General features: G+C 41.1%; 12 protein-coding genes across 12 annotated transcripts in view; 3 read left to right on the forward strand and 9 right to left on the reverse strand. All coding sequences in view use genetic code 12, as the record gives it.

Annotated features, from left to right (window-relative positions):
- Positions 1–929: 929 nt before the first annotated feature.
- KGF57_004051 (transcription factor TFIIIC subunit) lies at positions 930–4,847 on the reverse strand (the record flags this gene model as incomplete). The annotated part of the gene is made up of 1 exon (XM_051753533.1): positions 930–4,847. The coding sequence occupies one exon, from the start codon at positions 4,845–4,847 to the stop codon at positions 930–932; it is 3,918 nt and encodes a 1,305-aa protein (XP_051607472.1).
- Positions 4,848–5,129: 282 nt separating this feature from the next.
- Positions 5,130–5,891, forward strand: KGF57_004052 (protein-lysine N-methyltransferase; the record flags this gene model as incomplete). The annotated part of the gene is made up of 1 exon (XM_051753534.1): positions 5,130–5,891. One exon carries the CDS (start codon positions 5,130–5,132, stop codon positions 5,889–5,891), a length of 762 nt encoding a protein of 253 aa, XP_051607473.1.
- Positions 5,892–5,996: 105 nt separating this feature from the next.
- EFB1 (translation elongation factor 1 subunit beta) lies at positions 5,997–7,007 on the reverse strand (the record flags this gene model as incomplete). Its single annotated transcript, XM_051753535.1, has 2 exons — positions 5,997–6,567; positions 6,925–7,007. 2 exons carry the CDS (start codon positions 7,005–7,007, stop codon positions 5,997–5,999), a joined length of 654 nt encoding a protein of 217 aa, XP_051607474.1.
- A 300-nt stretch (positions 7,008–7,307) lies between these two features.
- Positions 7,308–9,254, reverse strand: KGF57_004054 (Zn(II)2Cys6 transcription factor; the record flags this gene model as incomplete). The annotated part of the gene is made up of 2 exons (XM_051753536.1): positions 7,308–9,138; positions 9,205–9,254. 2 exons carry the CDS (start codon positions 9,252–9,254, stop codon positions 7,308–7,310), a joined length of 1,881 nt encoding a protein of 626 aa, XP_051607475.1.
- A 297-nt stretch (positions 9,255–9,551) lies between these two features.
- KGF57_004055 (calnexin) lies at positions 9,552–11,249 on the forward strand (the record flags this gene model as incomplete). The annotated part of the gene is made up of 1 exon (XM_051753537.1): positions 9,552–11,249. One exon carries the CDS (start codon positions 9,552–9,554, stop codon positions 11,247–11,249), a length of 1,698 nt encoding a protein of 565 aa, XP_051607476.1.
- Positions 11,250–11,688: 439 nt separating this feature from the next.
- Positions 11,689–12,816, forward strand: KGF57_004056 (uncharacterized protein; the record flags this gene model as incomplete). The annotated part of the gene is made up of 1 exon (XM_051753538.1): positions 11,689–12,816. One exon carries the CDS (start codon positions 11,689–11,691, stop codon positions 12,814–12,816), a length of 1,128 nt encoding a protein of 375 aa, XP_051607477.1.
- Positions 12,817–13,267: 451 nt separating this feature from the next.
- Positions 13,268–14,245, reverse strand: KGF57_004057 (uncharacterized protein; the record flags this gene model as incomplete). Its single annotated transcript, XM_051753539.1, has 2 exons — positions 13,268–14,011; positions 14,231–14,245. 2 exons carry the CDS (start codon positions 14,243–14,245, stop codon positions 13,268–13,270), a joined length of 759 nt encoding a protein of 252 aa, XP_051607478.1.
- Positions 14,246–14,486: 241 nt separating this feature from the next.
- Positions 14,487–15,650, reverse strand: KGF57_004058 (uncharacterized protein; the record flags this gene model as incomplete). Its single annotated transcript, XM_051753541.1, has 1 exon — positions 14,487–15,650. One exon carries the CDS (start codon positions 15,648–15,650, stop codon positions 14,487–14,489), a length of 1,164 nt encoding a protein of 387 aa, XP_051607479.1.
- Positions 15,651–15,990: 340 nt separating this feature from the next.
- On the reverse strand, positions 15,991–17,060 carry KGF57_004059 (uncharacterized protein; the record flags this gene model as incomplete). The annotated part of the gene is made up of 2 exons (XM_051753542.1): positions 15,991–16,368; positions 16,599–17,060. 2 exons carry the CDS (start codon positions 17,058–17,060, stop codon positions 15,991–15,993), a joined length of 840 nt encoding a protein of 279 aa, XP_051607480.1.
- A 438-nt stretch (positions 17,061–17,498) lies between these two features.
- KGF57_004060 (uncharacterized protein) lies at positions 17,499–19,058 on the reverse strand (the record flags this gene model as incomplete). Its single annotated transcript, XM_051753543.1, has 1 exon — positions 17,499–19,058. One exon carries the CDS (start codon positions 19,056–19,058, stop codon positions 17,499–17,501), a length of 1,560 nt encoding a protein of 519 aa, XP_051607481.1.
- Positions 19,059–20,247: 1,189 nt separating this feature from the next.
- On the reverse strand, positions 20,248–21,816 carry KGF57_004061 (uncharacterized protein; the record flags this gene model as incomplete). The annotated part of the gene is made up of 1 exon (XM_051753544.1): positions 20,248–21,816. The coding sequence occupies one exon, from the start codon at positions 21,814–21,816 to the stop codon at positions 20,248–20,250; it is 1,569 nt and encodes a 522-aa protein (XP_051607482.1).
- A 1,966-nt stretch (positions 21,817–23,782) lies between these two features.
- KGF57_004062 (uncharacterized protein) overlaps positions 23,783–26,916 on the reverse strand; it is a gene marked incomplete at both ends in the record, with an annotated part of 5,576 nt that continues 2,442 nt past the window's right edge. Inside the window, 2 exons of the mRNA XM_051753545.1 lie at positions 23,783–24,989; positions 25,062–26,809. Coding sequence (XP_051607483.1) covers positions 23,783–24,989; positions 25,062–26,809 — 2,955 coding nt within the window. The remainder of the gene's footprint in view (positions 24,990–25,061; positions 26,810–26,916) is intronic.

Here is a 26,916-nt window from a genome sequence, read left to right on the forward strand (position 1 = left end):
ACGATCTGTAGACCAAGATAGAAAGAAACAGCTGTCCATAATGTTGGCACTTGTGGTAAAAAAAAAAATAATAATAACTGGGTGTGTGTTCAATTCTTGGGCTAAATCAATAAAGGGAGAACAAAGTGTGAAAGTCCTGTATCGTGGTAAACGTTTCAGAGTTTAAAAAAAAGTTGTCACACAAAATACAGTAAGCACACACCGACTTGCCTTAGCACTTGCCAAGATATTTGTACGTTTGGCATACGCCCCATAGAGTTGTCGATGTATCACAGGACTACAAGGTTCTGGCTGAATCAGTACTCAGTGAATAACACTTCGATTTGGTATCGTCAATTGTTTCAGTTGTTTTCTGTGGCCACCTAAAATTCCTCATAGAGTACAATCTCTACGTCTAAGATGCAATTGCACAAGAAGCGCTCACATTAGTGGAAGGATAAGACTCTATTTGTTGTATATTACAACTATTTTTTATCGGTTGATAATTAGTACTTTGTGTTACAGTCCGTGTCTTTTGTGTGTGTTTGTGTGTATTTAAAGACCTGTTTGTGTGCTCTTGCTAATTGCATCTCCGTGTCGGCTTGATACCTTGACTATGATTGGCTCCTTTCAAGTTTGTTGCAAGTCTTCGGTTTGAATTGTGGTTAATCCTATGTTGGTATAAATAGCTGCGAATATCTTAGTATCCTTTTATAGTTTCGGTTTTTAAAAGAATCAATTAAGTTTCTACGTAAGTCTTGCCTATTCAAGTTCTAGTTATTCCGCTTCTGTTACAACATTACCTTGAAAAATTCCCCTACTACAAACCACGTTATAAAACACTATTATATAAAAATCAACACCGATTTACATAAAATACCTCGTATGTAAGGTCAATCTCTGCTTGCCACATTAGAGTCTCTTTCATCAATCCCACAGTTGTGAACAACTCAATCGTAACCAAATAGTGACAACCAGCTCGGGGTGGACCAAATTCCAGAATAATCACCCACCTCAATACACTTGCAATCGATGAGCCATCTGGTTACAACTGCAAACTCGTAAACACTCAACAAACTGTGAACTTTTTCATACAAAGTAGCAGCTTGGATACCCGGTCGGTAATGAATAATGTATAATAATGAAACGATAATATGAGTCCACAATTTCCCATCAATCTGACCATTGGTATCTACCCATATATATGAGCATGGCTTCCCCACTGGCACGCGCACTTTCGAAACAGCTTGGTTGATCGGGACATTGTTTGGTCCTTTGAAAACCACCAAGTCGCAATTCAAGGCATCCTTGTCCATTGACCTGGACTCATACCCTTCGAATACATACTCGCCATCAATATGACCCAAAGAAGCCCCATTCGAAGACAACAAATATAATAACTCTGCAACACTTCCGTCCTCTATTCCCTGTGACAAAAGCATCCCTTTTTGAGATTCCACCACATGTTTCACATTCTCCAAAAACAAACCGGCCTCTTTGAAAAACGGTACCGAAAGTTTAGATGTGAGCCCAGCGTACACCTTTTCTGTTAATTTGTACTGATTTGTTTCTTCGTCAACGCGGACAATTTCTTTTTCATTTTCCATCTCTGTGAATGCTGTTTCAATATCTGCTGAATTGTAGGAAGACAAGATTTCTTTTATCTGTCTGGAGTTTTTCATGTGCGGGTATCTGTAAATGGACTTTATGGCAGTCTTAACTTGGTCTAAGGGGCTAGATGGCAATTCAAGTGGAACTCTATAGAAAAATGGCACACTCGAAAGCGCTTCCTCCTTTTGTTTCATCGAATCTGCATCTATCAAATCAAATAAATCAGCCTGAACCTCGAATGTATGCTTCTTGCTATAGTTGGCCAAGTTTTCTTCCGTTGTGGAGTACAATGGAAACTTGTCGTGGATTTCGATTTTAGATGTATCGAAACTGGCCCATAGATCAAGATAAAAAGCAATGTCGATATTCTCTAAATCCTCAACCAAGATATATTGCTCATCAATCCCTTTCATAACCACACGCTCAAACTCCTCCACCCCTTTGTTCACCGCATCTAGACCACCAACCTGCTTCCTGGTATGTACCCATATACGCTTCAAGGATCTGGTGTCAGTATCTTTAAATAAAGATGCAACTAGATCATAATCGATGAAGGATTTGTTGAACGCTTTGCAAATACAAATTGCGCGAAATAAAGTGGTGAAGTCGCTGATTTCGAATTGAGTCTTGATTTTATGATTTTTACGCTGACCCTTATACTCCTTTCGCTTTGTCCGCTTGACTTTGGTTCCCTTAGTTCCCAGTTTGACTTTGGATTTCGAGGTGTCGAGTTCAAATTCGCCCAATTGGTCTTCAAATTTTCCAGAAAATTTCGAGACGGACCCCGATGTTGTTCCAAAGTCCAAAACGTTGTCATAGCCTGATTTGGATTTAGTTACTGCTCGAGTACGGCTCTTGTGAAGTGTATCTTTACTATTCAACGACTTCAATCTCGTGGTATTTCTCTTCAAAGCTTCTCTGGGATTGAGGAGTGTATAATCGGTCTCTACAAGGCGGCGGCGCATCTGCATCTTCTCAGATACGTTCGAAATGGGCTCCTTGCTCTTTGACTTGGTCTTTTCGATGAACTCATCCAGTGGCCGATGCTTTGGATCATTCAAGATTATTAACCTACGATTGATCTCCCGTCCACTTTGCATCATAGGGATAACTTGCACTTCAATCAAACCGGTCCGAGTAAGTTTGCTCAAATCGCGGGCTATTGTTTTGATATCAGTTGGTTTTTCCAGCTGAATTCTTTGGTCAAGCATTCGACCAAGTTTAGCACTAGTGAATGTTGCTCCACCCAATTCCATAATCAATTGAATGAACTGCTCACGTCTGAAAGCACCCTTGATGTCCGCTTCGTCAATCTTGGACTTTTCCGCCTCTTTCTTAAAACGAGTATTCTTCCGCCTGTGAGAAATCTGAGGAGTGAAGACACGATTAAATGTTTCCGTATTAGATGGCGTGTCTGTATTAGTAGTGTCACGTGCCTGTTCGGTTAATAGCTCAGTGATACTGTCACCCACTTCCGAGGTTTTTTCAGTCTTGACCTTCACAGAAGCTGTCTCTACCTCTGCCACATCATCATCATCATCATCATCATTGTGCTTACCGTCATCTGGAGCATAACTCAGATCCTCGACTTCATCCATTGACGCGTCCTCATCAGCATAAGTATCGACGGATACAGACTTGCCTAACCCACTTAATGCTCTCTGGCGTAATCGTCGCCTCTTGGGAATAGAGCTATCGAGTTCATTAATTTGTTCATTGTTTCTCTTCTTTATGGCAGTGCCTTGCAGTGTAGCAACGCTAGGGTAGTCGGGTCCCGGTACTGGTACGTTGCCTCGCAGGTTATTCGATTTGCTAGATTGATTTAAAGAATCTGGCAAGACTAATAATGGTCCGTTTGACATTTTTTCAATCTTGACGTAAAACTGCTTTTCCAAATTGACGAGAGATTTTCCTAGTACCTTCCTCTCTGGTCGTTTCTTCTTATGGGATTTTATCACTTCGGCTTTGAAATTATCAACAGAATAATACCGATAAAACTTTAACCGCCCATCGGACTCGCTTTGTTTTACTATAGCAGTGCTTCTGTGCTCGGGTGGGTAGGGTAAAAGTGCCTCTAATCCGCCATCCTTGTATAAGAAGTCGGTATTGTTTTCAAGAAGCCTTGTGATTTGACGATGTTTTATGTCACCCAGTATTGATGTTACAATCTCCTTCGCGGTTATTCCTTGTGTGCCCGAGCTTTTAACAGCTTCGTATACTTGAGCAGTGAGCGGGAAAATATCATTAAAGCTTGCAGTCAAATAGTGTTCGTCATCCTCGGTGACGGCGTCTCCATCAAAAATGTTCTCATAATGTTGTGCTGTCTTTGTGCTAAGATTCTCCCATGATTCGTATCCGCCTTCTACAATCAGGCTCGGTAAGTCTTTTACAAGTCTCAAAGCATAAAGCTTTCTGGCAGGATGAGCCTGGTCTTGTACATCGATTCTCTCGATAAAGCCATTGTCACACAAGTTTTCAATAACTGATCCAAATAACCGCGCAGCTTGTGAGTGTCTATTCATTTTCAACTCCACTTTCATGTCTCTAAACGTTCTTATATTGTTTTGAGCTTGCTTCAACGAATTCATGATAAATTTCCGCATCTTGACCGGTGTATGGTCGAATCCGTCCTCCTCTTCATCGCCATTTTTAGACTTGGACGCATCGCCAAACTTGTAATGCACTGCCCACGTACTATGAATCCGTTTTGCTTCATAAAATCTGTGCTCTTTGACAATTAGCCCCGCTTCTTCTAGTTTATTCAATCGTCCCGTCATCGATCGCTTGTCTTGTCCCGTTGCTTCTGACAAGTCACTCGCCCACGTTCCCTTCGCACCGTGTCTGGCAATCTCTTGCAACAATTGATACGGAAATGCTCCAAGCGTGAGGATAAACTTTTTGTTATTCGACACTCCAGTTAGGTAATAACACTGGGTCTCATCTGTTGGGAGAACTCGTAATTTCGCGGGTTGTTCTTGTTTAGCAATGAATGATTGGTAATTGTATTCAATAGCAATTGGTTCTTTATCGTAGGTTACATAAAACTTAACCTCCTCATTTCCCTGCTCATCTCTGTAGTCAAAGAAGAGCCACTTCCAAACTGTGTCTTTTTGAAAATCATCCAACTCCTTGTCTTGCTTAAACTCCTCCTGAATCACCTGCCAAAGCTCGGACAAGAGAAGGCCACGGAAACCTGAAAACGCTAGCTTCTCTGCAGTAAATGCTACCGTTTCGTATGGTGTGTAAGGAAACAGCATTGCAAATGGATTCGTCTCTGGTGATGCATGCACTGTATGGATGGATGGATGGTTTGATGACTATGTATGTAATCTCTGTTGTTTATAATTCCCGATTACGTAATCTCTGACATAAACTCTTCTATCGCAAGTTTTTTTTCTTTTTAAAGTTTTATTTTATTTTCTTACTTCTTCTCTTTAGCGCTTAAAATAAAATTTCTTTTTTGCATTTGGTTGCATTCAGTCACAGTAAGCTCCTTTTTTTGCAACACTTCATTGACATCACCCATTACATACCCCAATATGACTGAATTTGAGGACGAGCCTATTACGTTGTCTGCACACGCTTTGGCGGCGTTGCAGGAGTTTCAAGCTGAGGAGAAACAACGTCTTGAGAAATTTGAATCTTTATACAAAGCCTCGGAAAATAAATTTGATGAGCAACAAGCAAAACCCGTGGAGGTAAAGATCGACGATTTCAAAGAAGATTGGCAGTTGTCACAGTTCTGGTATGCCGATAACACAGCAAGAACATTGGGTAAAGCGTTATTAGAAGGAGCTGACGAGGATACTGTTATTGTTGTGGCATCTGCTCCGTCGGTGTTTGCCGCAATCAAGCAATTTCCTGAGGATGAGATACCAACAAAGCATATCTACTTATTGGAATACGACACACGGTTCAAAGTCTTGGCTGGAAGTGAGCACTTTAGTCTGTACGACTACAATGAGCCGGATGCGATTCCTGATCACTTGAGGCACAAATGTCATCGTCTACTCATAGATCCGCCATTCTTGGAAGCGGAGTGTCAAACTAAAAGTGCACAAGCAGCAAAGAACTTGCTAGTGAGGGAGGACGAAAGGTTCGAGAAAACCAAGTCCGGAGACACCAAGTACAAGTTGATTTCATCTACAGGGGAAAGGATGCATGATGTCGTCACTAACCACTATCCCGGAACCAAAATCACAAACTTTTATCCAGAACATAAGAATGGATTAAGCAACGAGTTCAGGTGTTATGCCACTTTCGAATGTTCGTACTGGAAATTCACCCACGAGGACAACTAGAGTAAACTAGAGACATGTGAAATATTGTAAAACATTATCAATCATTAAAGATTACTTACCCTGTAGAAGTGTTCCTTTTCTTTTTTTTATATCTATTCAAAACACTTACAATTTTTGCATAGCAGCAATATCAGTAGATTGAACGTGATCTTCGTCTTCTTCAACAGCAGCTTGCAAGTCATCTAATGAAACCAATGCGTCTTCAACGACCAAGTTGATTTGCAATTTCTTGATACCGAAACCAACTGGAATCCACTGGTGAGCACCCCAAGTCAAACCTTCGATTTCAATCTTCTTAACGTTTTCCAACAATTCGTCCAAGTTGGTTTCGTCGTCCCATGGCTTAACATCCAAAGTGACAATGGACTTGGCAGCTGGTTTTGGACCCTTAGCAGCCTTCTTAGCAGCGTATTCAGCTAATCTTTGTTGCTTCAATTTTTCAGCTTCTTCATCAACTTCATCATCATCAGATCCGAACAAGTCAACGTCATCGTCGTCTTCTTCAGCAGCGGCACCAGCACCAGCACCAGAAGAAGTAGCAGCTGACCCTTTACCAGCTGGCAAGGTTTCGAATTCTTCAGTGAATGAAGCAATGTGGTTGAACCATCTGGTGAAGTTTGGGTATTCTTTTTGGAATGCCTTGTATGCGGATACATCAGCTTGGGTAGCTTCAGCACTATAGGAATGAGTTAGTATAGCCGTTTCAAAAATAGCTTCCAAAAGCCTCCTTGTATAACATTGATTCCGTCCCCTTGAAGCGTTGCAGATTGATTGTCAGATAAAAGATTTAAATCTTCTTTGTCACTCATGCGGTGGGTCTTGAGGCCACCTCATAAACACGGACCAAAGATTATGATCATCATAGTAATCAGTAACAAGTCACAATTAGGGAGCGATAAGTTCAATCAATTGATTGAGTTACCATAGACATAAGCTGAATGCTTGAAAGATGTCAAAAGAAAACAAAAAATTAAAGAGTACTAATTGGATGGGAATCAATCAAGGGGCTCTTTAAATAGCAATTGAAACATACCCGTTGTCAACGTAAGACTTGTCCTTCAAGAAATCATTCAACGATTTGATGGTTTCAACAGATTTGAAATCAGTGTAAGACATTGTGACGTGTTATGTATGATGTGAACTGGCAATTGGAGTTGTAATTGACTTGGAATTGAACTGGCAAAAGTGAAGAGTTTTTTTTGTTTTTTTTGTTTTTTTCTTTGAGAAAGAAAATTTTCGAGAGTTGTTCTTTTGGCATTAGACATTTGCCGTTGATGATGACAAGAAAAATTTTTTTTTTTTTTTTCGTTCTCATCTCTGAAATGGCTCTTCACGTGCTACCACGTTGTTCTCTGATTATTACTATTATTATTATATGCAGTACAATCTATATAACATGAATTCTTTTAGTTACCGCTACAATGGCAAGTAGTCTACCTCCTTACCCAACCAGTCCACCAAGTACTCCTCCTGCGAAATACCCGTATCCCACACATTCAAAACAATTTCCTTCAATGACGCAGTTGTCCCCATTTTCGTGTTCTCATAAAGATTATCCATAAACTTGATCAAATAGGACCGCTCCCATTCGTTTTTGCATTCGCAACCAACTGCATAGACTGGCCAGACCATCTGGGTAACCAATGAGGATTTCGGGTCCATCAGGTCGTATGTGTCAATGAACTCGCTGGTTAATTTTTGATTGGTTGTTTGATAGTTGTCTGGTTCAACCACCCGGTTTAATGTGATCCAAACTGCCAAAGACCAACACAATGCACACTTTAGCCTGTTCGTGTACGGTTCGTTCCTGTCCTTATCGTAGTCCAAAACGTAATCGCGGTAGCTCATTAGCGAGTAACGGATCCGGGTGTATGCAACATTTTTATCCTCACCTGTCAACAAATTGTTATATTTTTTATTTCGCAACTGACACACTTCAGCCATTGCCACAAATATTTCCCCAGGGCAACCCATCATTTTCGACGTGGAAACGTCGTCTGTTGCTTTCGAGTACCATTGTGGAAGGCAAAAGGGAAGACGGCAATCTGGTGAAACAATAGCAGAGACAGTATCGTACCAACTTAACACCACAGCCAACGACCTTCTTTTCTCACTTGTCATCAACACTTGATTATAAAATACTGGATCTTTGCATATGGTGGTAAAGATTTTGAAAAACTCTCTCGCAATTGAGCTTTTACCCTTTTCAACAACAGCGAATAGCAAATGGACATTTATAAGAACCAAAATGACAAAATGGCTTACCCGTTTCTTACTCTGGTCGGTGAATACATCGTTTGCATGTGGCTCGTTATTCATTTTGGCTGAGTTTTCACGGATATAGTGAATCAAGTGGTCCATGGTGTTATTTATATGAGCAAGACCCTTCTGATACAAATCGTTCCCGCCAGCTCGACTTTCGTATAAATGAATACACGCTAGCGATATGAAGCAGCTCCTGGCAATGTCAAAATCACAATACTGCAAAGCTAAATCGGGCCAAGGTGACTTGGGATGTCCGTCCAATAACGGCAACAACTTTTTGAAAAAATGTTTCAACATCATATTCTCTTCTTGATAGCTCATGGCAAATAACGTCGTTGTATCTGGAGGTGCAGCCAAGGCACTGTTAGGTGCATTATTGCTCGAGTCGGAATTCTTTAACAATAGTTTATGATTGGCATCGAATATTTGAGACTTGTCCATGAAATCAATGATTTGGAAATCAAAGTTGTGGCGCTCACTCATTGTTGGCGAGATTTGGTCATCCAGAGAAGCTCCATTTGTAGACGGTTCGTTTATTGATGAAAAAATCGATTGAAGATCTTCAAACAAGGCGTTACTGAATTGGTTCAAGTTGGCACTTGATGATACAGCTTGTAATAGTGGGGTGGGGGTCTGAAAAGTCGGCTCCTCGTTGAGTGTTTTTGGGAATTCAATACCAGGAGAGCGACCTGAGTGATTTGATGAATGTGTGGCGAGCTCATTAGGATACTGCGAGGAATATTCCTTTGATGGCTGTTCTGGTATCTCATTTACAGGTTGCTCCGTAACCCTGCCGTGTTGAAAACCCGTTGCAGCTTTCTCAGACTCCTCCTCTTTCCCCAACGGAGTTAGTGGCTTCCTCTTCTTTCCGCCGCCTTGTTGAAAGAAGTCAAATGAGAGCCTAATACCATATCCCTCACACTTCCTTCCTGTGTTTTTGCAATTGTTGCACTCTGGTTTTGTTTCGTCACATTTTCTGTGCCTGTTTGAATGCGTGGGGTTAGTAAACGCGGAAATTGCCGTTAGATCTCACCTTAGCCGTACGTACCGTCTCTTACATGTCCAGCAACCAGTTCTCACTCTGGTTATTTTCCCCATTTTGTACTGCTAGCACAATTTTTTTAAAAAACAAAAAACAAAAAAATGGTTAATTTGTGTTTGTACAAAAAGTCTAATTGGGTGAATGTATCGTCGCATGGACCCGAGGTCTGGTTATTAGTAATTATTGAGATAAGAGAGAAAATAGACTCTGTGCATTTTAATTATTTTGATTGATTAAAAAACGCGACACCCAGAGCTTTTGCGACATTATCAAAATTTGACAAGATCGCGATTCAATTTTTATTATTTTACATCAGATAGGATGTGGTGTCAGAACTGGCAAAGAAAGGGCCAATGAAATACATTTTCACACTTGCGGCTCTACTATTTTACTCAGTCAATGCACTAGAGTATACCCCATTTGATAAATCTCGATTGAGTGAGGATTCAATTTTTGAGCAATTTGATTACCCCTCCCTCTCGGAGTCACCATGGAAAGTATCAAGGGCCAAAAAATATGACGAGGGAAGAGACGAAATAGTCCCATATAAGGGTCAATGGTCAATCGAGCAACCGCATTTGAACCCTGGCTTTGAGAACGATTCTGGGTTGGTGATGAAATCCAGGGCATCACACTATTCAATAGCATACAAACTTCCACACGTCATCAACAACACAAACAAGGATTTGGTGATCCAGTATGAAGTCAAGTTGCAAAAAGGGTTGGAATGCGGTGGAGCTTATATCAAACTTCTTGATGATTCAAAGACTTATCACTTTTTCAATTCAGAAACACCGTATCAGCTAATGTTTGGACCTGACAATTGTGGAAGTGAGAACAAAATTTACCTCATCATGAGAAAGGAACTACCCAATGGTGAGATTGAAGAGAAACAGTTGCGTTACCCACCTTTGGCTAGGCTCAGTGACATGACTAATTTGTACACATTAATCATCAGACCCAATAATGAACTTGAAATCAGAATCAATGGCAAAGTGGTGGAACTGGGAAATCTCATCACCGATGTAGAGTTGTTTTCTCCAACAATGAATCCACCAAAGATAATAGAGGATCCAAATGACAAAAAGCCCGATGATTGGGATGATCACAAGTATATTCCCGATCCAGAAGCTGAACCACCAGAGGATTATGAACGATTGCATGCACATCCAATGATTCCTGATCCTAATGCAGTCAAACCAGAGGACTGGGACGAGTCAGCACCACGTTACATACCTGACTCTAATGCAGTGAAACCTTTAGACGCGTCCGATGACTGGCTGCCACCGATGATTGTCAATCCTAAATGTGAATTAGGTTGTGGACCTTGGACACCTCCTATGGTTGGGAACGGAGACTACATAGGTCCATGGTTTGCGCCAGAGATTGAAAACCCTAATTATAAAGGTATTTGGCAGCCACGCAAGATTGAAAATCCCGACTACTACGAATTGGAGGCGCCATATCAAATGGATAAACCTGTTGGTGGGCTTGGATTCGAATTGTGGAACATGGATGGTGAGGTGCTTTTTGACAATATCTACGTTGGGAATTCTGTTGCTGAAGCTGAATTAATCGGTAACGAAACGTTCATTGTGAAGCAGAAATTGGAGTACGCCAACAAGGTTCGAAATCCAGAAAGAGCTCCCAATGAACCTGTTGCGCCACCACCAAATTTCGATGATATTTTGAGAGATGATTCTGTATCCGCTTTGAGTCAATTTGCCAGTGTCATTAAATTGTTCACAAGGATGCAGTACCTGAATTTTTCAGACTTCCTTCTTGAGCTTTTACTTGATCCTGTACCGACGGTAGTGCATCATCCAATTCGAACCGTGATTTATATATTTCTTCTCCTATTTGTCATGCTGGTTGTTGGTGGCATTGCTAGTGTTGTGTTATTCGTCATCAATAATCGAGGAACATCTAGGCAAGTGGAGGAACATCGCCATGGCCATGGATCCAATGATGGAGATGTTATTGAGGTGGTTGATACTAGCTCCGTGGAAAGAGGTGTCGAAGATGGTAACCAAACTTTAAGACATCGCTAATGAATACAACTGTGTAACCTATTGGAAGATTGTAATTTTTTTACTGTAAATATATGTATTGTTTTTTCTCTTTTTTGCAACAAGTTGTCTCCAAAAATTTTTTAAATAGGACAAGCTTGATACAAGTTTGGAAAAATAGGTAAAAAAATACACCCGCAATGTGAAGTAACAATATCTGGTTGCATGAGATCAGGATTACTCACAAATATGAGGCTCCTGTGGCTTCTTTTCAGAGGTGTAATACTCTTATTATGTAAATCCAGTACGAAGTCGTGTTAAGTCTCAAATTCAAACACTGCCCCCCACCCCCGCAGAAGTTATTTTCTTTTGTTTTTGTTTGCGGTCCTTGACTTCCATTGCATAGATTCCATTGCTAGAATATAGAATACTTGAGTACCTTGAGACCATTGCGGGCATAAGCTTCCTATCAACCTGAAAAATGGCGGACGAAAGTACACCACTAATTACACCCGAGGACCCACATCTCAAGTCCCAGCACAGCCTACTTGAACGCATTCCCGCTAAGAAGTTTACCTATTTCATCATCCCAACTATCTTCATCTGTTTCTTCATATTTAGATTCTACCAGTTTGAAGCCAAAGTTGCTTCAACATCCTTGCTTGGCCCTTCATTGACGTTAAGATTATACACGAACAACATTAGATACGATAACGTCAACTACCGAGACCCGCACGAAAAGTTATGGACTAAGCGCCGTGTTCAAAGCATTAATTCTATGGAGTTTAATACCGCCATTGGACATGCTAATGTCATTTGTTTACAAGAGGTGCTTGTTAATCAGTTGCATGATATCTTGAACGGGTTAAATGCTAACGATGATGACCAGTGGGCTTATTATGGCGTTGGCCGCACAGATGGGTTAGAAGCTGGCGAGTTTGCCCCAATTCTATTCAAACACAAGGACTTTCTTGTTTTGGAAAACACTACGTTTTGGTTGAGCCCCACACCTGATAGACCCAGTAAAGGGTGGGATGCAGCTTTAGAAAGGATTGTAACTATGGTGACTTTTCAAAGCAAATTGAATCCATTGATCAAATTCAACGTGTTCAACACTCACTATGACCATCGTGGGCATATCGCTAGACGCAGGTCGTCGCAATTGATTGTGGACAAAATGAAGAATTACAATGCGTATCCCTCGTTTCTCTGTGGTGATTTCAACACAGAGCCAAGAGACGAACCTTATGGAATATTGACTGCTGCTGGGTTCAAAGATAGTAGAATTTTGATCGATAAGCGATTTTCTTATGGACATGAAACTACATTTACCGGATTCGACATCACTAATGAGCCATATTCAATCATTGATTATATTTGGTCGCCTTACTTCACCAAGCAACATCCTATTAGTAATTCACCCTATGGAGATGAAACTGCAAAAGAAGAATTGTCAATGAACAACTATTACAATTTGAATCATCACGAGTATTATTCGATCGAGTTGAAACAATTTGGAATCTTGAGCAACTACTTGAAGGGGTTCCATTTTTCGGATCACCGTCCAGTGGTTGCTACGTATGAGATTGAAAGAACGAGATTGTTTTAGATTGTAGAGAAGATTTTCAACAAAGAGACATTATGTTTGACTAATAACTCTCAAAGTGAGTCCTTGACAGAGATGACGCGTAGATAAACAAATCTTTTCAAGTGCAAGGGTTAAAGCTTTACGTAAAGTACTGAGTGAGAAACTAAACATCGTGTATTAAGTGCAAATGTTATACTATTTGCCGTTTTCGCATCTGGTATTAAATGCAGAGCTGCACTCGCTGCACTTGCATTTGCTTCTCCAGCACCTCCCAAACCGCACGAAACTTTGACTGCACTTTTTTATTTCATAGGAGGGGGATGCTTTGATCTGAACATGACACGGGGTATTTTTTGTATATGCATTTGAAACTACGTTTGCATGCTCGTAAATAATCTACTTTGCATCATGCGTTGTCATGAACGTACATATTGGTATCGACCCCTTTAAGAAACTGCCATCCTCTCCTAGACTAAACCCTCTCTTCCTCTTCGTCACTCGCCACGTCTTTGAATTCATATTTTGGAGGAGGTTCTGTTGAATACTCCGGCAACAAGTGAACCAGTTCATCTCCTCCAGTCTTAGAAACACTTTCTTGAAAACTTGGTGGATTTATAGGCTTCTCCTCAATCTCACTTATTGTAATCTTTTTCAAATCAGTAATTATTTTGTGTGACTGATGACCGGCTTTTGGTGACACCTGGCCATCATCTTTCTTTGAAGTTCTTTTAAACAAGCCTGATAACGAAAGCAGTGGCTTTCGAGAAGTATGCTTTACTGGCGAGGCATTTGACTTAACAGCGATAACCTTTGGTTGATGAGAAGTGGTGTGTGGCCTCGATTTGGGAGCAGATTCCGGTTTTGACTTTGTCTTCGATTTAGACTTGGATTTTGTGCTCGCCCGAGAAACAGGTTTTGGGGCATTTGCGGCGCTTTTTGTGGTCGATTTGACTGGTACAGATTTTCCTGTTGCCCTTGTTGCTTTAGGCTTGGGAGAGTGACTGGACGAAGACAGTGCCGTTGGAAGCAGATGATGACTTGAAGATGTGACTGCCCTAGGTGCTCCAGACAGACTACTGCTAGCAATGGGAGGGCAACAGCATATGTTGTGTCGACAATAATAGCACCTTCTCCAGTAATCATTGCGAGTCTCAGTTGGACTATGATTCTCAAAACTAGAAGAGTAGGGACTCCTTGAACGGCCATCCCTGCTCATCTCAGCTGCGGCCATGGTGAACGCTACTCCAGCGGCAAGGAACAACAACTCCATTACCCCTTCCACTTCTTTTGAAATATGCGATAAACCAAAAATACGCAGTCGAGATGGGTATATATATATATACATTTATAAGCATACGTGTTTACCTACATTTATAGAGTCAAAGAAGCTTTCATTTAGGAAAGTGGCTCATGTCGCATCCCTTTATAGACTTACTTCTTCAGAGCACATAATTAAGGAAAGTCCTGCTTAATTTTTGCAGGTGCAAAAGACTTTATGCAGGAGCTCTAAAATTTATAATTTAAACGACAAAGTCACTTATTTTCTATTGATAGTTTTATCTAGCCAATGATGTGACAACCGTGACCGGAAGTCTATGAATTGAAAGTATACAGATCAATAGTAACTCTCCTCAAATGAGGGGCCATCACAAATAAATAAAGCATTAATCAATAGCCATCAAGCATCTTCTTCAAATCAAGCTTGAGTACACAGGGGGTAAGTCTCCAGAAATAGGATAAAAGCTTTCGTTCTCTCTAGGTTGTCGCACAGTGTATGAGGGTAAAATATTTGAAGCCCAGGCAAAATTGATTGAAGCTGGATTCAAACTTGTTTGATTCCTTCTGCGTTCATTCCTCAAATCTTCCTCCAACTCCCAAAATATTTGCTCATACCAATCTACAAGATCATCACCCAAAGTCACGCTAGTTGTCAGCAACAACCGGCTTGATATTTGCGAGGCTGAGGGGAGACCCACGCTTTGTCGAGGTTCATTTGTGAACGTGCCACACATATTCAAACGGTCAGGAGTTCTCGACTGGTTGGCAAGCTCACTACGAACCAGATAGTTTCTTAGAACAAAGGGGTTTCGTTGAAATGGGTCGATACTTTGATTTGTTGATGTATTGTCATGGGTACCTGTGTCCTCTTCCTCTAAGGTGCTTGCCAACCATTGATTTCCAGGGACTTTAAGGACAAAATCTAAACACTCTTCATTGTTCTCCCCACTAAAACTTTCAACTGAATTTTCATGCAACAACTCAACCAGCTCCTCCTGCCCCTGATACTCAGCGACGTCAGGTTGCAGAGAGCTCTCTTGTCGGTTGTCTTCAATTAGGCTCGGTGCTGTTATTTGCAAAGAGGTGTTAGCTTGACTTACCTGCTCAAATTGAGAAGACAGCTCGCGTATATCTTTACCTGTACTCTCTCTCTTCAGTGGCCTACTCTGTAGGTTTGTCTCCATTCGGTTCTCCAACATTGCCAATTGCTCCTTATCTCTCTCCTCTATGTTGACTAAATGAAAACGACTCAATCCTGGTAAGATTGCGAAACTCAAGCCCCATTTTGGGTAGAGATTGCGGAAATACAAATAGATTGCGTCAGAAGAAGATTTGACTTTGTAAGTTGATGCTAAGCCAACAAGATTGACAATGCTAAAGACTTGCTCAATGTTGGCGTCAAAATCAGGTTCGATGTGTCCATTGCAAGTGAGAAAGGGTTTGAGGAGTGCTTTTATCAAATAATGAGTCAATCTGAGGCAAGAAAGGTTTTTGGTGTAGTCATTGGGGTTGATAACGTTTGTAATCGGTGGCTGGTTTGAAGCTTCAGATCCCATACTTTGCTGTAACTCCTCCATCTTTGGAAGATTGAATAAATTTGAAATCACAGTCTCTTAGTCTCTGATCCTTTATTCTCTGCTTTTCCAGAAATTGGTGTATTATTTGCTTGTTATTGTTGATGGGTCCCTCTTTAAGAAATCGTGTTGCAAAAAAAAATATTTGGGGATTGTAGTGCAAGTAGATTTTAAAGAGGAATGGAAGAAACATAAACTAGACATATGAATTTCAGAAGGGATATTTTCCAAACCAAATCAAACCTATACAATAGCCACCGTTCTGCCAGTAGGCATCCTTGTCAAGTTTTCTTCTTGTCCTCCTCCTCGTAGTCAACAGGCTTATGACTGTTCTTAGTGTATCCTATCTTTCCTGATTGGTGGCCATGTAAGTGACATCACCCACTGCTTTATAATAGCTTGGTGGTGCTGAATCATCCACGCGGGCCATACTAGCTTCAGGATGTGCCAAAGTTAGTGCTGTAAGATTGGGGGCTTGACTAGTTCCTGATACTCCACTTTTGAACCTCTTGGTGCCAACTGGATCTGCTTCACTGTGATTGTTACCCAACGGTTGTTGTTGCTGATCAAGTTGGTCTGCAGTGTCAGAAATATAGGCTAGGTAACATGTGTTGTAAGCATACCGAAAACAATACACAAGCAACAAGCCTATCACCGTGAGAAAAGTGGCAAGAATTACAGCACTCCAATCCATCACTGTTTGGAATGCTTGAGTATCTGTCTAAAAAGATGCTTTTGATGTATAGGATGGTTATTGCAGTGCAGTGGAACACAACTAGGTAGAGTTTCTATTTTTCATTCCTTGAAGAAAAAAAGCTAACTGGCTTCTGCATATCTAAAAACCAATCGTTTCCACTCAAGCTCTAACCTCTCTATGATGGTAATTTAATGTAATGAATATGGGGGAGGTGGGTCATTGTCATCAAATTTGTGCGCTTTTGAAAATGTTACATGCACTGAGTCGTCACTAACAGACAGGTTTTGTCTTGACCCTTTCTGCATTTTCTTGGAGTACTTTTCAGCAACAATTTGGAACCTTTGTTTAGCCTTCTGCTTGGCTTCCCTAAATTTTGATCTGAATTGATTTCTTTCTCCTCTTTGCAGTGATGAGCCCTCATTAACCTCCGAGAGGGACCTAGCAGCGAGTAGTCTAGATCTGAAGCGGGCGAAAGCATCAGCCGAGGACGTGGACAGATTATTTATGTAAAAGCTTCCTGACGCCTCATTTCTGGGCCGTGGGGTATCAACTAGCGGTTCTTGGTGGCTTCGATTAGAAATGAATGCTTCAGTTGTACGCAGGGATTTTTGCTGATCTCGAGTGGTTCTTTGGAAAAACCATAGCAAGAAATGGATACCGTTGAGAGTTAGGAATATTGTGATCACACCCACAATTGCTGATGTTAGGGAGATCATTTAAAATGTTTTGCAACTCAGGGAGCATTGTTTGTGGAAGTGCCGAAAAAAAAGGTACAGTTTAGATCAAGGGGTTTGATTAGGTTGCTTTTGGCCTTTTGGCCAAAGATTCAATATCCCGCGCTGCAAAAAAAAAAAAAAGAAGCATTTGGTAAGGACAAAGAAAGAGAAAGAACATGTTGGTACAGTAGTATACTGTCAGGAATGGGAATAGGTGTATTCTGAAACACTTACTAAACTGATAAGAGTTTCAGAAGACGATTCTCGAACCTGAAACATGGATCACTAATGTTTCAGGTACTAAATCTTTTTTAGTGTCTTGAAGTATAATGGTGGGGGTCTTGTCCCCCCTTTTTCTATATACAGTTATATTTTTATATAATCAAGTAAAATTACTACACTTAAACTGACATATACAATGAAAAGAACGATGTAACTTTAATCTCTATGTTCGACACTTGGCTTTTCATAAAAGACCCCCTCCGATTCTTTATTGTCATACTCGACCTTGGATGCTAGTTCATCCTTGTCGCCTGGCTCATCAACATCGTAAACACTCATTTCGTCATCCCTTTCAATACTCAAATCTGCACCTCTATTCTCTGGACCAATAAAGACAATAAGCATCAAGTAACCAATAACTGCACCGATGAAAATGGCCATTGTTTTTCCGTAATCGTTCAAGGTATCATTGATAGTTGCTTCAATGGTCGAGCTTGCGGAACTGACCAAATTACCCAATTGGTATGCCACACCTGTGACAATGGTTTTGAAATGGGGTGGTGACAATTCAGTCAAGTGAATTGGGACAACAGACCAGGAACCTTGTATACCAAATTGCATAAAGAAAGCTGTGACCCACATAGGTTTGAATGCCCAGGGATAGATGAATGCACCCGCAAAGACATTTCCAATCAAGATAGCTGTACGTCTTCCGATAAAAGTGGAAAGATGGGATATCACTATACCGCCAGCAATGGCTCCCAAGTTGGCACAAACATTCACAACGGTTGATTTGTCATCGCCAAAATGATAAGTTTCTTTCAACATGGTTGGGTACAAATCTTGGGAACCGTGAGAACTAAAATTGAAACCTGACATCATCAACACCAAATAGATAATAATTAACCAATATGTTTTCAACGCTTTTCTTGCTTGGTTTCCAAACTCAACGAGCTGAGCATGTCGAGATGGTCTAGCCTCCGCTTCTCTCTTCATACGTTCTTGTTGACGCTGATAAGTGTTTGTCTCTGGATTGATGAACCTCCACAAAATGAAAATGACAGGAACACCAGCAGAGAAGTAGAACATGTTTCTCCAGGTATGTTTGGTCTCATCAAATGCTCTTTGAAAGCAAACTGCCAACAAATACCCAAAAGCGTAACCTTCTTGAAAAATACCAGACAAGACACCTCTTGCCTTTTTTGGTGCATCTTCAAGAGCATCAGCTGCACAAATACCAAAAATACCACCCATGGCAATACCAAATAATGCCCTCACCGCAAGAAATTGTTTAAATGTTTGGACAAACCCACAACCGATTTGAAGAACCATGAGCAATCCCAAGTTGATGATATATGGCCACTTTCTTCCAAATGTATCACCAATAGCACCAAATATCAAGGCACCAACAGTTCTCAACATCAACACCAATGTAATACCCCACGTCACATCTTTTGTCTTGACATCCAAGTCAGCAGCAATGTTTGAAACATTCAAGCTGGTGATGAAATAATCAAATGCGTCCCAAGTCCATGCCCAGAACCCCATAAAGAAAAAATTCCATTGGTGCAGATTCATTTCGATGAGCGGCTGAAAAGGGTTGACGTATTCATACCAACTATAGCTTCTCAACTCATCCCACCCAACCCACAAAGAAGTGAATCTTGTTTTGAGGTAGTTTTTGATCGCTCTAGTGGTGAACTTTGGAGGACGAATGATGTGTTTATTGTGATCGTTGATCTTCTCAGTGGCTGCTGAATGTATAGACTCTGACATGTTTTCGTGTAACTGCAAATCTTGGAAGGGTTCTGCGTTATCTTATTTTTTTTTTCTTGGCAATAATGTGTCTGATAGATAATTCTTGGTGAGACAGCTGTGAAGCAAATATGAAAAGTAGGGAAGATCTAGAGAAGGGGAGTGGTAGAACCAGGAAAGTTCAACAAAGTACAGCAAAGAACGGAAATAGACGTCTCTTTTATATTCATAGCAAAGCAGTGCAGATTGCATTTACCAGCTTTCGCAATGAAAAGCTCGGAGAAACAATGTATCAATGCACAAAAAGGATTTCTAAAAAAAACAAAAAGAACGTAAAGTTTGTTTCGTTTTATCTTCATTATTATGGCGCTAACCTTAGTAAAATTAGGATTACCGAAAGCAATGGGGCACAATGCCTAATGTTGGCTAACCACGGTTGCCTGTGTAAACGATTCAACAATTCATTAGGTCGTGGACAAGCTCAATGCCACAAAGATGTACGTGGTGGGGGAGACGACTGCAACTATGGGCTGCTTAGTTGCATTATAAAACACAAAACTTCATGTTTTGGGGGAAAAAGAATTATCCTGTAATCAATTACTAGGTGGAAACATATGAGATACTGCATAGTGTGCTTACAAAGCAGGAGTCTCAATTTTATCTTACACTGTAGGAAGCAGGAAAAGACTAGAGCCAAAACGTATTTCAGTAACTGCGCTCCTTTTGGTTCCCTTCCTCACTGGCACAAACCAAGATACGCAGCCAAGGGATGCTTTACTTCTTTTTTCTTGTACTAACCCAAGATAATAACGATGTGGATGCCTTTGACGTGTTTGACACAAGCACCCTGGATTCAAGGGCAACAGCGGTAGAAGGAGAGAACGAAAAAATAAAAATAAAAATTCTGTTTGTATCATGTTTGGAATTTTTTTTTCCCCACTCTTCCCCACAACACATATATATTGCAAGAGAGATATAATATTGCAGAACCTTAATAAAACAATATCTTATTTTGCTAGTAATATACACACCCATTGCAACATGTACAACTTAGAGTACCATATTGGGAACACACATGGTGGAATAACAAGCCTGCAAGAGTGTAATTGTAAGCGCTTTCCACTGAGCTATCTAGAGAGAAAGAAAGAACTAACCTGATACAATCTTAATTGGTGTTCATAACTTAGGCAATTACGATAAACACACTAGACTAAACTGCTCTAACAACCTTCTTCGCCTCCTGCTTCAACGGTTTGCTCTTCTCTTCCTTCAGTTGCTCCATTACATCTCCAATTTGTGCATCTGGATCCTTCTTGTCATCATCCAAGTCATCGACATCATAAATACTCATTTCATCATCTCTTTCGACTCCCAATTCAGCACCCCTATTCTCTGGACCAAAAAACACAACAGGAATCAAGTAAGCCAAGATAGCACCCAAGAAAATAGCCATTGTTTTACCATAATTGTTCAAAGTTTCATTCATTGTGGCCTCAATGGTGGCACTTGCCGAACTGACCAAATTACCCAATTGATACGAAGTTCCCACAACAAATGACTTGAATTGAGGTGGAGCCAACTCATTCAAGTGGATCGGGACCACTGACCAGGAACCTTGAATTCCAAACTGCATGAAAAATGCAGTAATCCACATTGGTTTGAATGCCCAAGGGTAAATAAACGCTCCTGCAGTGAAATTACCAATCAAAATAGCAGCACGTCTTCCAATAAATGTTGATGCGTGTGAAATGATAATACCGCCAGTAATTGCACCCAAATTGGCACAAACGTTAACAACTGTAGCCCTGTCGTGACCGAAATTGTACTCTTCGGTCAACATGGTGGGATACAAATCTTGTGAACCGTGCGATGAAAAATTGAATCCCGACATCATAAACACCATGTACACAATAATCAACCAGTAAGCTTTCCAAGCCTTCTTGGCTTGACTAGTGAATTCAGCAACTTTTGAGTTTCTTTGAGAAGCACCCTTTTCAAATCTGGCTTTTTGACGTTGATAGTTGTCAGTCTCAGGATTGCAAAATCTCCAAACAATAAAGATCACAGGGACACCAGCAGAAAAGAAAAACATATTTTGCCATGTCCTGTCAGTCATTGTAAACGCTCTCTGAAAACAAACCGCCAACAAGTATCCAAAAGCATACCCTTCTTGGAAAATACCAGACAAGACACCTCTAGCTCTCTTTGGAGCATCACTAAGTGCTTCTGCTGCACAGTTTCCATAAATGCCTCCCATTGCAATACCAAATAGTGATCTGACGCCAAGAAATTGTTGATACGTAGTAACAAATCCAGTACCAATTTGAATGACCATGAGCAAAATCATATTGACAATATAGGGCCATTTCCTACCAAAGGTATCACCAATGGAACCAAAAATGACAGCGCCCACAGTACGAAACATCAACACCAATGTGATACCCCACGTGACATCTTTCGTGGACACATTCAAGTCTGTGGCAATGTTGGTCACGTTTAAACTCGTGACAAAGAAATCAAAAGCATCCCATGTCCAGCCCCAAAAACCCATCAAAAAGAAATTCCACTGGTGCAAGTTCAATTCGGTCAATGCTTGAAATGGATTGAGAAGTTCACCCCAAGAATATTGGCTCAATTCTTCTCTTCCTACCCATAAAGAAGTGACTCTACTTTTGAAGTATCTCTTGATGGCAGTTGAAGTGAATGTTGGTGGACGAAAAATGTGCTTGTTGTGTTCGTTAACAATTTCTGAAGCCCCAGAATGAATTGAGTGTGACATGTATTAGTATTGATTATTGTCTTTTATGTCCAACTGAATCCAAAGGACGAAGGTACCCCGAGTCCCCTTTTATACTTATACTGGACAATTGTACAGCCAGTCACCCTCACCCGCTAAACGTGTAAAGTCAAGTCTTAGTTCGTGCAACACATTCACAGCGTAAAAAAGCCTTCAAGGTAAGGAGCGCCACCATGCCTTGGATATATTTTCTTGGCCAGTGTTCTTAAAACTTTGATTTGTGATGACGCTTCCTCCCCCCCTCATTTGGCGTGGAAGCGGTCGAAAACCTAATGGTCTACCTGTATTGGGGTGTATGAAACTAGTTTGCTTCTTCTTCTTCTTCTTCCAAAGTGGTACAAGGCGCCTCTCCTATTGCCACAGGAAAAGCTTATTCCGTAGATAATATTATCATCAAAACTGGCTGTGTGCCAAGAGGGTAAACCGTGACGGTTTGTTGAAACCACCATTGATCCCTATCTTCTCCGTCAGTCATATCATAGTGAGTATCTCGTCAGCGAAGAGCATCACTTGTTTTTTCACATTAATCAAAACAAATTCCCTTTTCACTTTTGATTGATGTCTCTACTCCATGAACCACTCAGCAGTACGAAGTGGAAGTGGTTGTTTGTATATGTTACAGCCAGCTTGAAACTTGCAAGAGTCTCAATAAATCAACTGAAACTCAGTGAAAAAAAAAAAATAAAAATAAAGATAAAAACACTCCGAGATTTGAAACATAATAAGCAAATTAAACTTTAAACTTTGCCATACTATTATTAGTGAATGATGGTGGGGTGAGGATGGGGGGGAGCTACTGCATTTGGCTGTACACCTTTGGACAGTTGAAAAAAAAAAGTAGAACATGAAACAATGAATCAACAGTATTGGTGTTTCAAGTGAAAACAAAAGCTCTCCATAACGTGCCAGTTAGTCCCCAAATTCAAGCACGTTTCAGTCTATGACGGAATACTGCTCTTCTTTGATGAACTGTTTTGCGTTTGCATTCCTCATTAAATTATACTTCAAAAACAACCAAATTTATTCAAACTATTGATAAAACTCTAAACCAAGCCGCAGTTGCGTCGCTTCCCCACTTTTTGTTCTAAAGTTTAATTGACTCGAAAAGTTAAACTAAAATTTTTTGTTATTGGTCAGATATGCTCTCTCAGTACATCCCCACAAAGGGAAGGGCTTGTCATATTTTACTCTCCCATATTATTATTCGTTTGCTGAATTTTACCATCTGGGTTGTTTCAAGTTTTGGGCTAGTTCTTAGTTGTAATTCACGTAACTTTATTTCTTGTTAGTGTGTTGCAATGGAAGGACTCGGAAAGAATGTGCTGGCTCTTACACAAAAGGGGTGGGGCAACTCCCTTACCAAAGAGAACGGTTTATTTGTAATCCAATTTCGCAATTGAGCTAGGAGGAGTTGTGGGGTAAAAGCTCTTCAAATACCGTCTCTTTTCAAAATAATGGAGCGTTTTACTGACCGATAAATTCCACTATAATAGGGTGGTGTTTCCCAAAAAATAAAAGGGGGTGATATTGATTTCGGAAAAACACTTGAGTGAGCTAGGTAGTATTACCAAAAACTTCACAGTAATATGAGCCAGATCAGTTGCAAATGCAGTGAATATCCTCTTATCGATGACACCAGATCTGTGAAAAAAAAAAAAAAAACACATTTTTGCCAAATTACGCGTCAGCACACAAAACGGGAATCCATATTACACAATAATTCATGTCAACAAAACGAGCGCTGCACAACGGCAAAGCTCAGCGCTGCAGCTACTCTATCGCCTCTTCTACCAAATACAAACTCAAAACAAGCTACACTCAGTTGCCATAGTCATGGCAGATATTCCATTAATAATAACAAAAGTAGTACACAGATCGTTAAAAAATTACAAAGCAGAAATGGTGACATTGATGGAAATTAATGGCATTTTACGTCTACCTTGCCCACCTATCCTCTTCTCTGCCTATACCTCAATATCCTCTTGAACAAGTCATCCACATCCAACTCAATCTCACTAATAAACTCATCCAAAATCGACTTATCTCGAATATACTTGTCACAATCGTTGGCAATCACCCAAATGTCAACTTTGGTCTCTCTACTCAATCGCTCAACAAATTCAACAACACTACGCCGCTCAACAAAAGTGTTGTACTCAAACTCATCGCGGATCCGTTCTTCTCCATACCGCTCAATCCGCTGAGCTACACTGAGCCGTTGCGGCGTGGAGTTGAACCATTCATCAAGAATCTCATACACTGTGTATGAGTTTGGTTGTAAATCGTAAATGGGCACGCCGGTAGATGTGGTTTGCGGTGGTGGTGGTTGTGGCGGTCTTGGTCCATTCAATTCGAAATCAAACTTGTCAAGCAGGGCATTCACTTTCGTGGCTAAATCGGAAACAAAAGCTGGCTCAACTCCAACTGCTCGCTGTAATGAAGTGTTGATTTCGGTACATAATTGAACAAATGAGCGTCTGATTTCTTCAATGTTTCTTTTCGTAATCTTCTTCGGGTACATGAGTATTGGTGAAGTGGATTGCGAATTTCCATTTGGTTGGAAAAGTGACAGAGACAGTGTAACACTGTCATTGTGACTTTGCGCCCCATGCGTTTGATAATACTGTCCACTATGTCCTTCTCCTCTCTGTTGATGCTGGAATTGCCCTTGACTATTCTCGTGTACCATCGATGACAATGGAGGCATTGAATGGGGCCCTTGAGAGGAGGAAGGAGGTGGGGGTACGTATGGATTCACCAAAAGCGTCTGATTACCACCGTCAATGCCGTGATTGGGTCTCCTACCATTCTCTGGTGCATATATTGAAATCGCAAAATTATCAGATCTGTTCTTTTTCATCCTCGAATTTCTGCCCTTCAGCTTTTCATTACCACCCAGAATGGCCTCTCTTTCAAACTCGCCCAGAACTCCTCCAAACTCTTTGGACGCCACAAAATCCAATGGAAGGTGGCGGTTCGGTATTCCTCTTCTATCCAAATTATAAACCAAGCAGTTGATTTCATGTAGTTTGGAAAACGCAGGATCCATTTTCCTCAATCTGATTGCTGGATTACTAGAAGAACTCATGGCATACTGCTCTTCATAAAATTCCTTCATCAATTCACCAGTGACAAAAAAATTGTCCAACTTTTTTCTGCAACAGAATCGTATGTAATGTTTGAATGTGGTTATGTATCTCTTTCTTGTCTCAAATCCCAAGCTTAACAATCGCTTTCTGGCCTCAGGGTTGCTCAAGACTTCATTGTCAAATTTCTTAAACATTTTAATCACATCCTCGGTATCCTGCGACATGATCCGTTTGTTGATCTTGATATTCTCGCGATCAACACCGTATTTGCTTTTATTGCGTCTTGTCCGCTTTGATTTATGAACTCTGTATTCTTCCTCGTCTTCATCCTCTTCGAACTCTTCGTCGGTGTCATCCTCTCCCTCCCCGTCTCCTTCCGCTTCGTCTTCTCCCCCACTTTCGGCATCTTCGGCATCTTCTTCTCTTGTGGTGTCATCTTCATGCATCATCGATGGAAGTTCTCTTGCATCAATCTTTTGAGATATTATGGACGTGATTGGTATACGACCATTTGATCCTCTAGATGGAGGCTCGGCTAGCAGCGACTGTTGCTGGCGTGGTCGTGCGTGTGGATATTGGTGTGGTTCAGGTGCTAGTACTAGTGCTGGTGCTGGTGCTGGTGCCGGTGCTGATGCCGGTGCTGATGCTGCTCCTGGTGCTGGTGCTGGTGCTGGTGCTGGCGGCATCTGGGAGCCATAGTCAACTGGATGGTGAGGAATCTGCGGAGGGTAGCGAACTTGCGCCAGTGGCCCATTATGCAAAGGATACGGTGGGTGCAAAGAGTGCTGGTATTGCTGACGTAGATATGGTGGTAGTTGTTGCGGATGTTGTAGCTGATGATGATGATGATGATGATGACGATTTGGCGGAGGTGGCACTGCTGCTACTGCTGGTATTGGCGAGCTTTGCTGCCCGGGATAAGGCTGGAGATTTGGACTATAGCCACTGTTATACGACGATGAAGATGGAGGTGGTATCTGCTGTTGATACGGTGCTGCCGGTGGAGCAGTGGGGGTTCTAGGGTCATAGTTAGGAAACGAATATGGAGAAGGCGCTGGTGGCATTTCATTGGAAAGCAAATGGTTGATACTATTTTTGTGAACATTTGGTGATGTGGTTGCGTGATGGGGCGGAATGACTTTCGAAATTGGTTGAATAGTTGCACCCTGCATCGACGGAATTTTTTCTTGAGATTCTTCGTTTTCGGTTTCAACACTTGTTGATGGGGACATGGAAACCACGTTCGCTGTCTCCTTGGTTGTCCCCGCTATTTTCAGTTTTTTTGTCGTTGTTGGCCCAACTACATCGTTTCCAACCCATTTCCTCTTCTCCCCTACTATTGTGCCCAACTTCTCCCTCATCAACAAGTCATTTTTCAGAGGACGTCCACGTTTTTTACGTACTTCTCCAGATTTCAATGGAGGAGTTGGTATCACAGATTTACCATTGGTGCTGCGTGGATATTTTCTGGGCCTTCCTCTAGTTTCCTTCCTTCCGAGAAGTGGTATATCTACTTCATTTGCAGCGGAGTCCTCCTTGATCAATTCCGGTGTCTTATTTTCGCTCGGCGTCTTTTCTCTTTTGTCAGCAGTCTCGTTTTCCTCTTTTTTCAGTCTGGTTGTCTTCTTTTGGCTTAGTGTCTTCTCTATCTTATTCACAGTCTCTTTTTCTTCTTTGGTGGCCAGTTTTGATTTGGTGCTTGTTGCAGAGAATTTGGCAGAGCTATTACCTAGCTTTAAGGCATTGGGAACACGGCCTCTCCTTTTTGGTACAGCAACTTCTATGGAAGGGGTCTTGATAGCTTTGAGACTTGCTGGGGTTGGCGCTCTGGTACTTCGCTTGGGGTTGGCTAGCGCAGTGATTTTGGTGGCGGCACTGGCCTTTGACTTAGTCTTAGTCTTAGTCTTGGTCTTGGTCTTGATCTTGGCAGTGTGTGTGTTTTTAATTGCTACCCTACCTTTACGTGTCTTGCGTGTTCTGCGTGTCACCAGAT

Source organism: Candida theae, assembly GCF_024610275.1.
Source record: "Candida theae strain CBS 12239 chromosome Unknown scaffold23, whole genome shotgun sequence".
Classification (NCBI taxonomy): domain Eukaryota; kingdom Fungi; phylum Ascomycota; class Pichiomycetes; order Serinales; family Debaryomycetaceae; genus Lodderomyces; species Lodderomyces theae.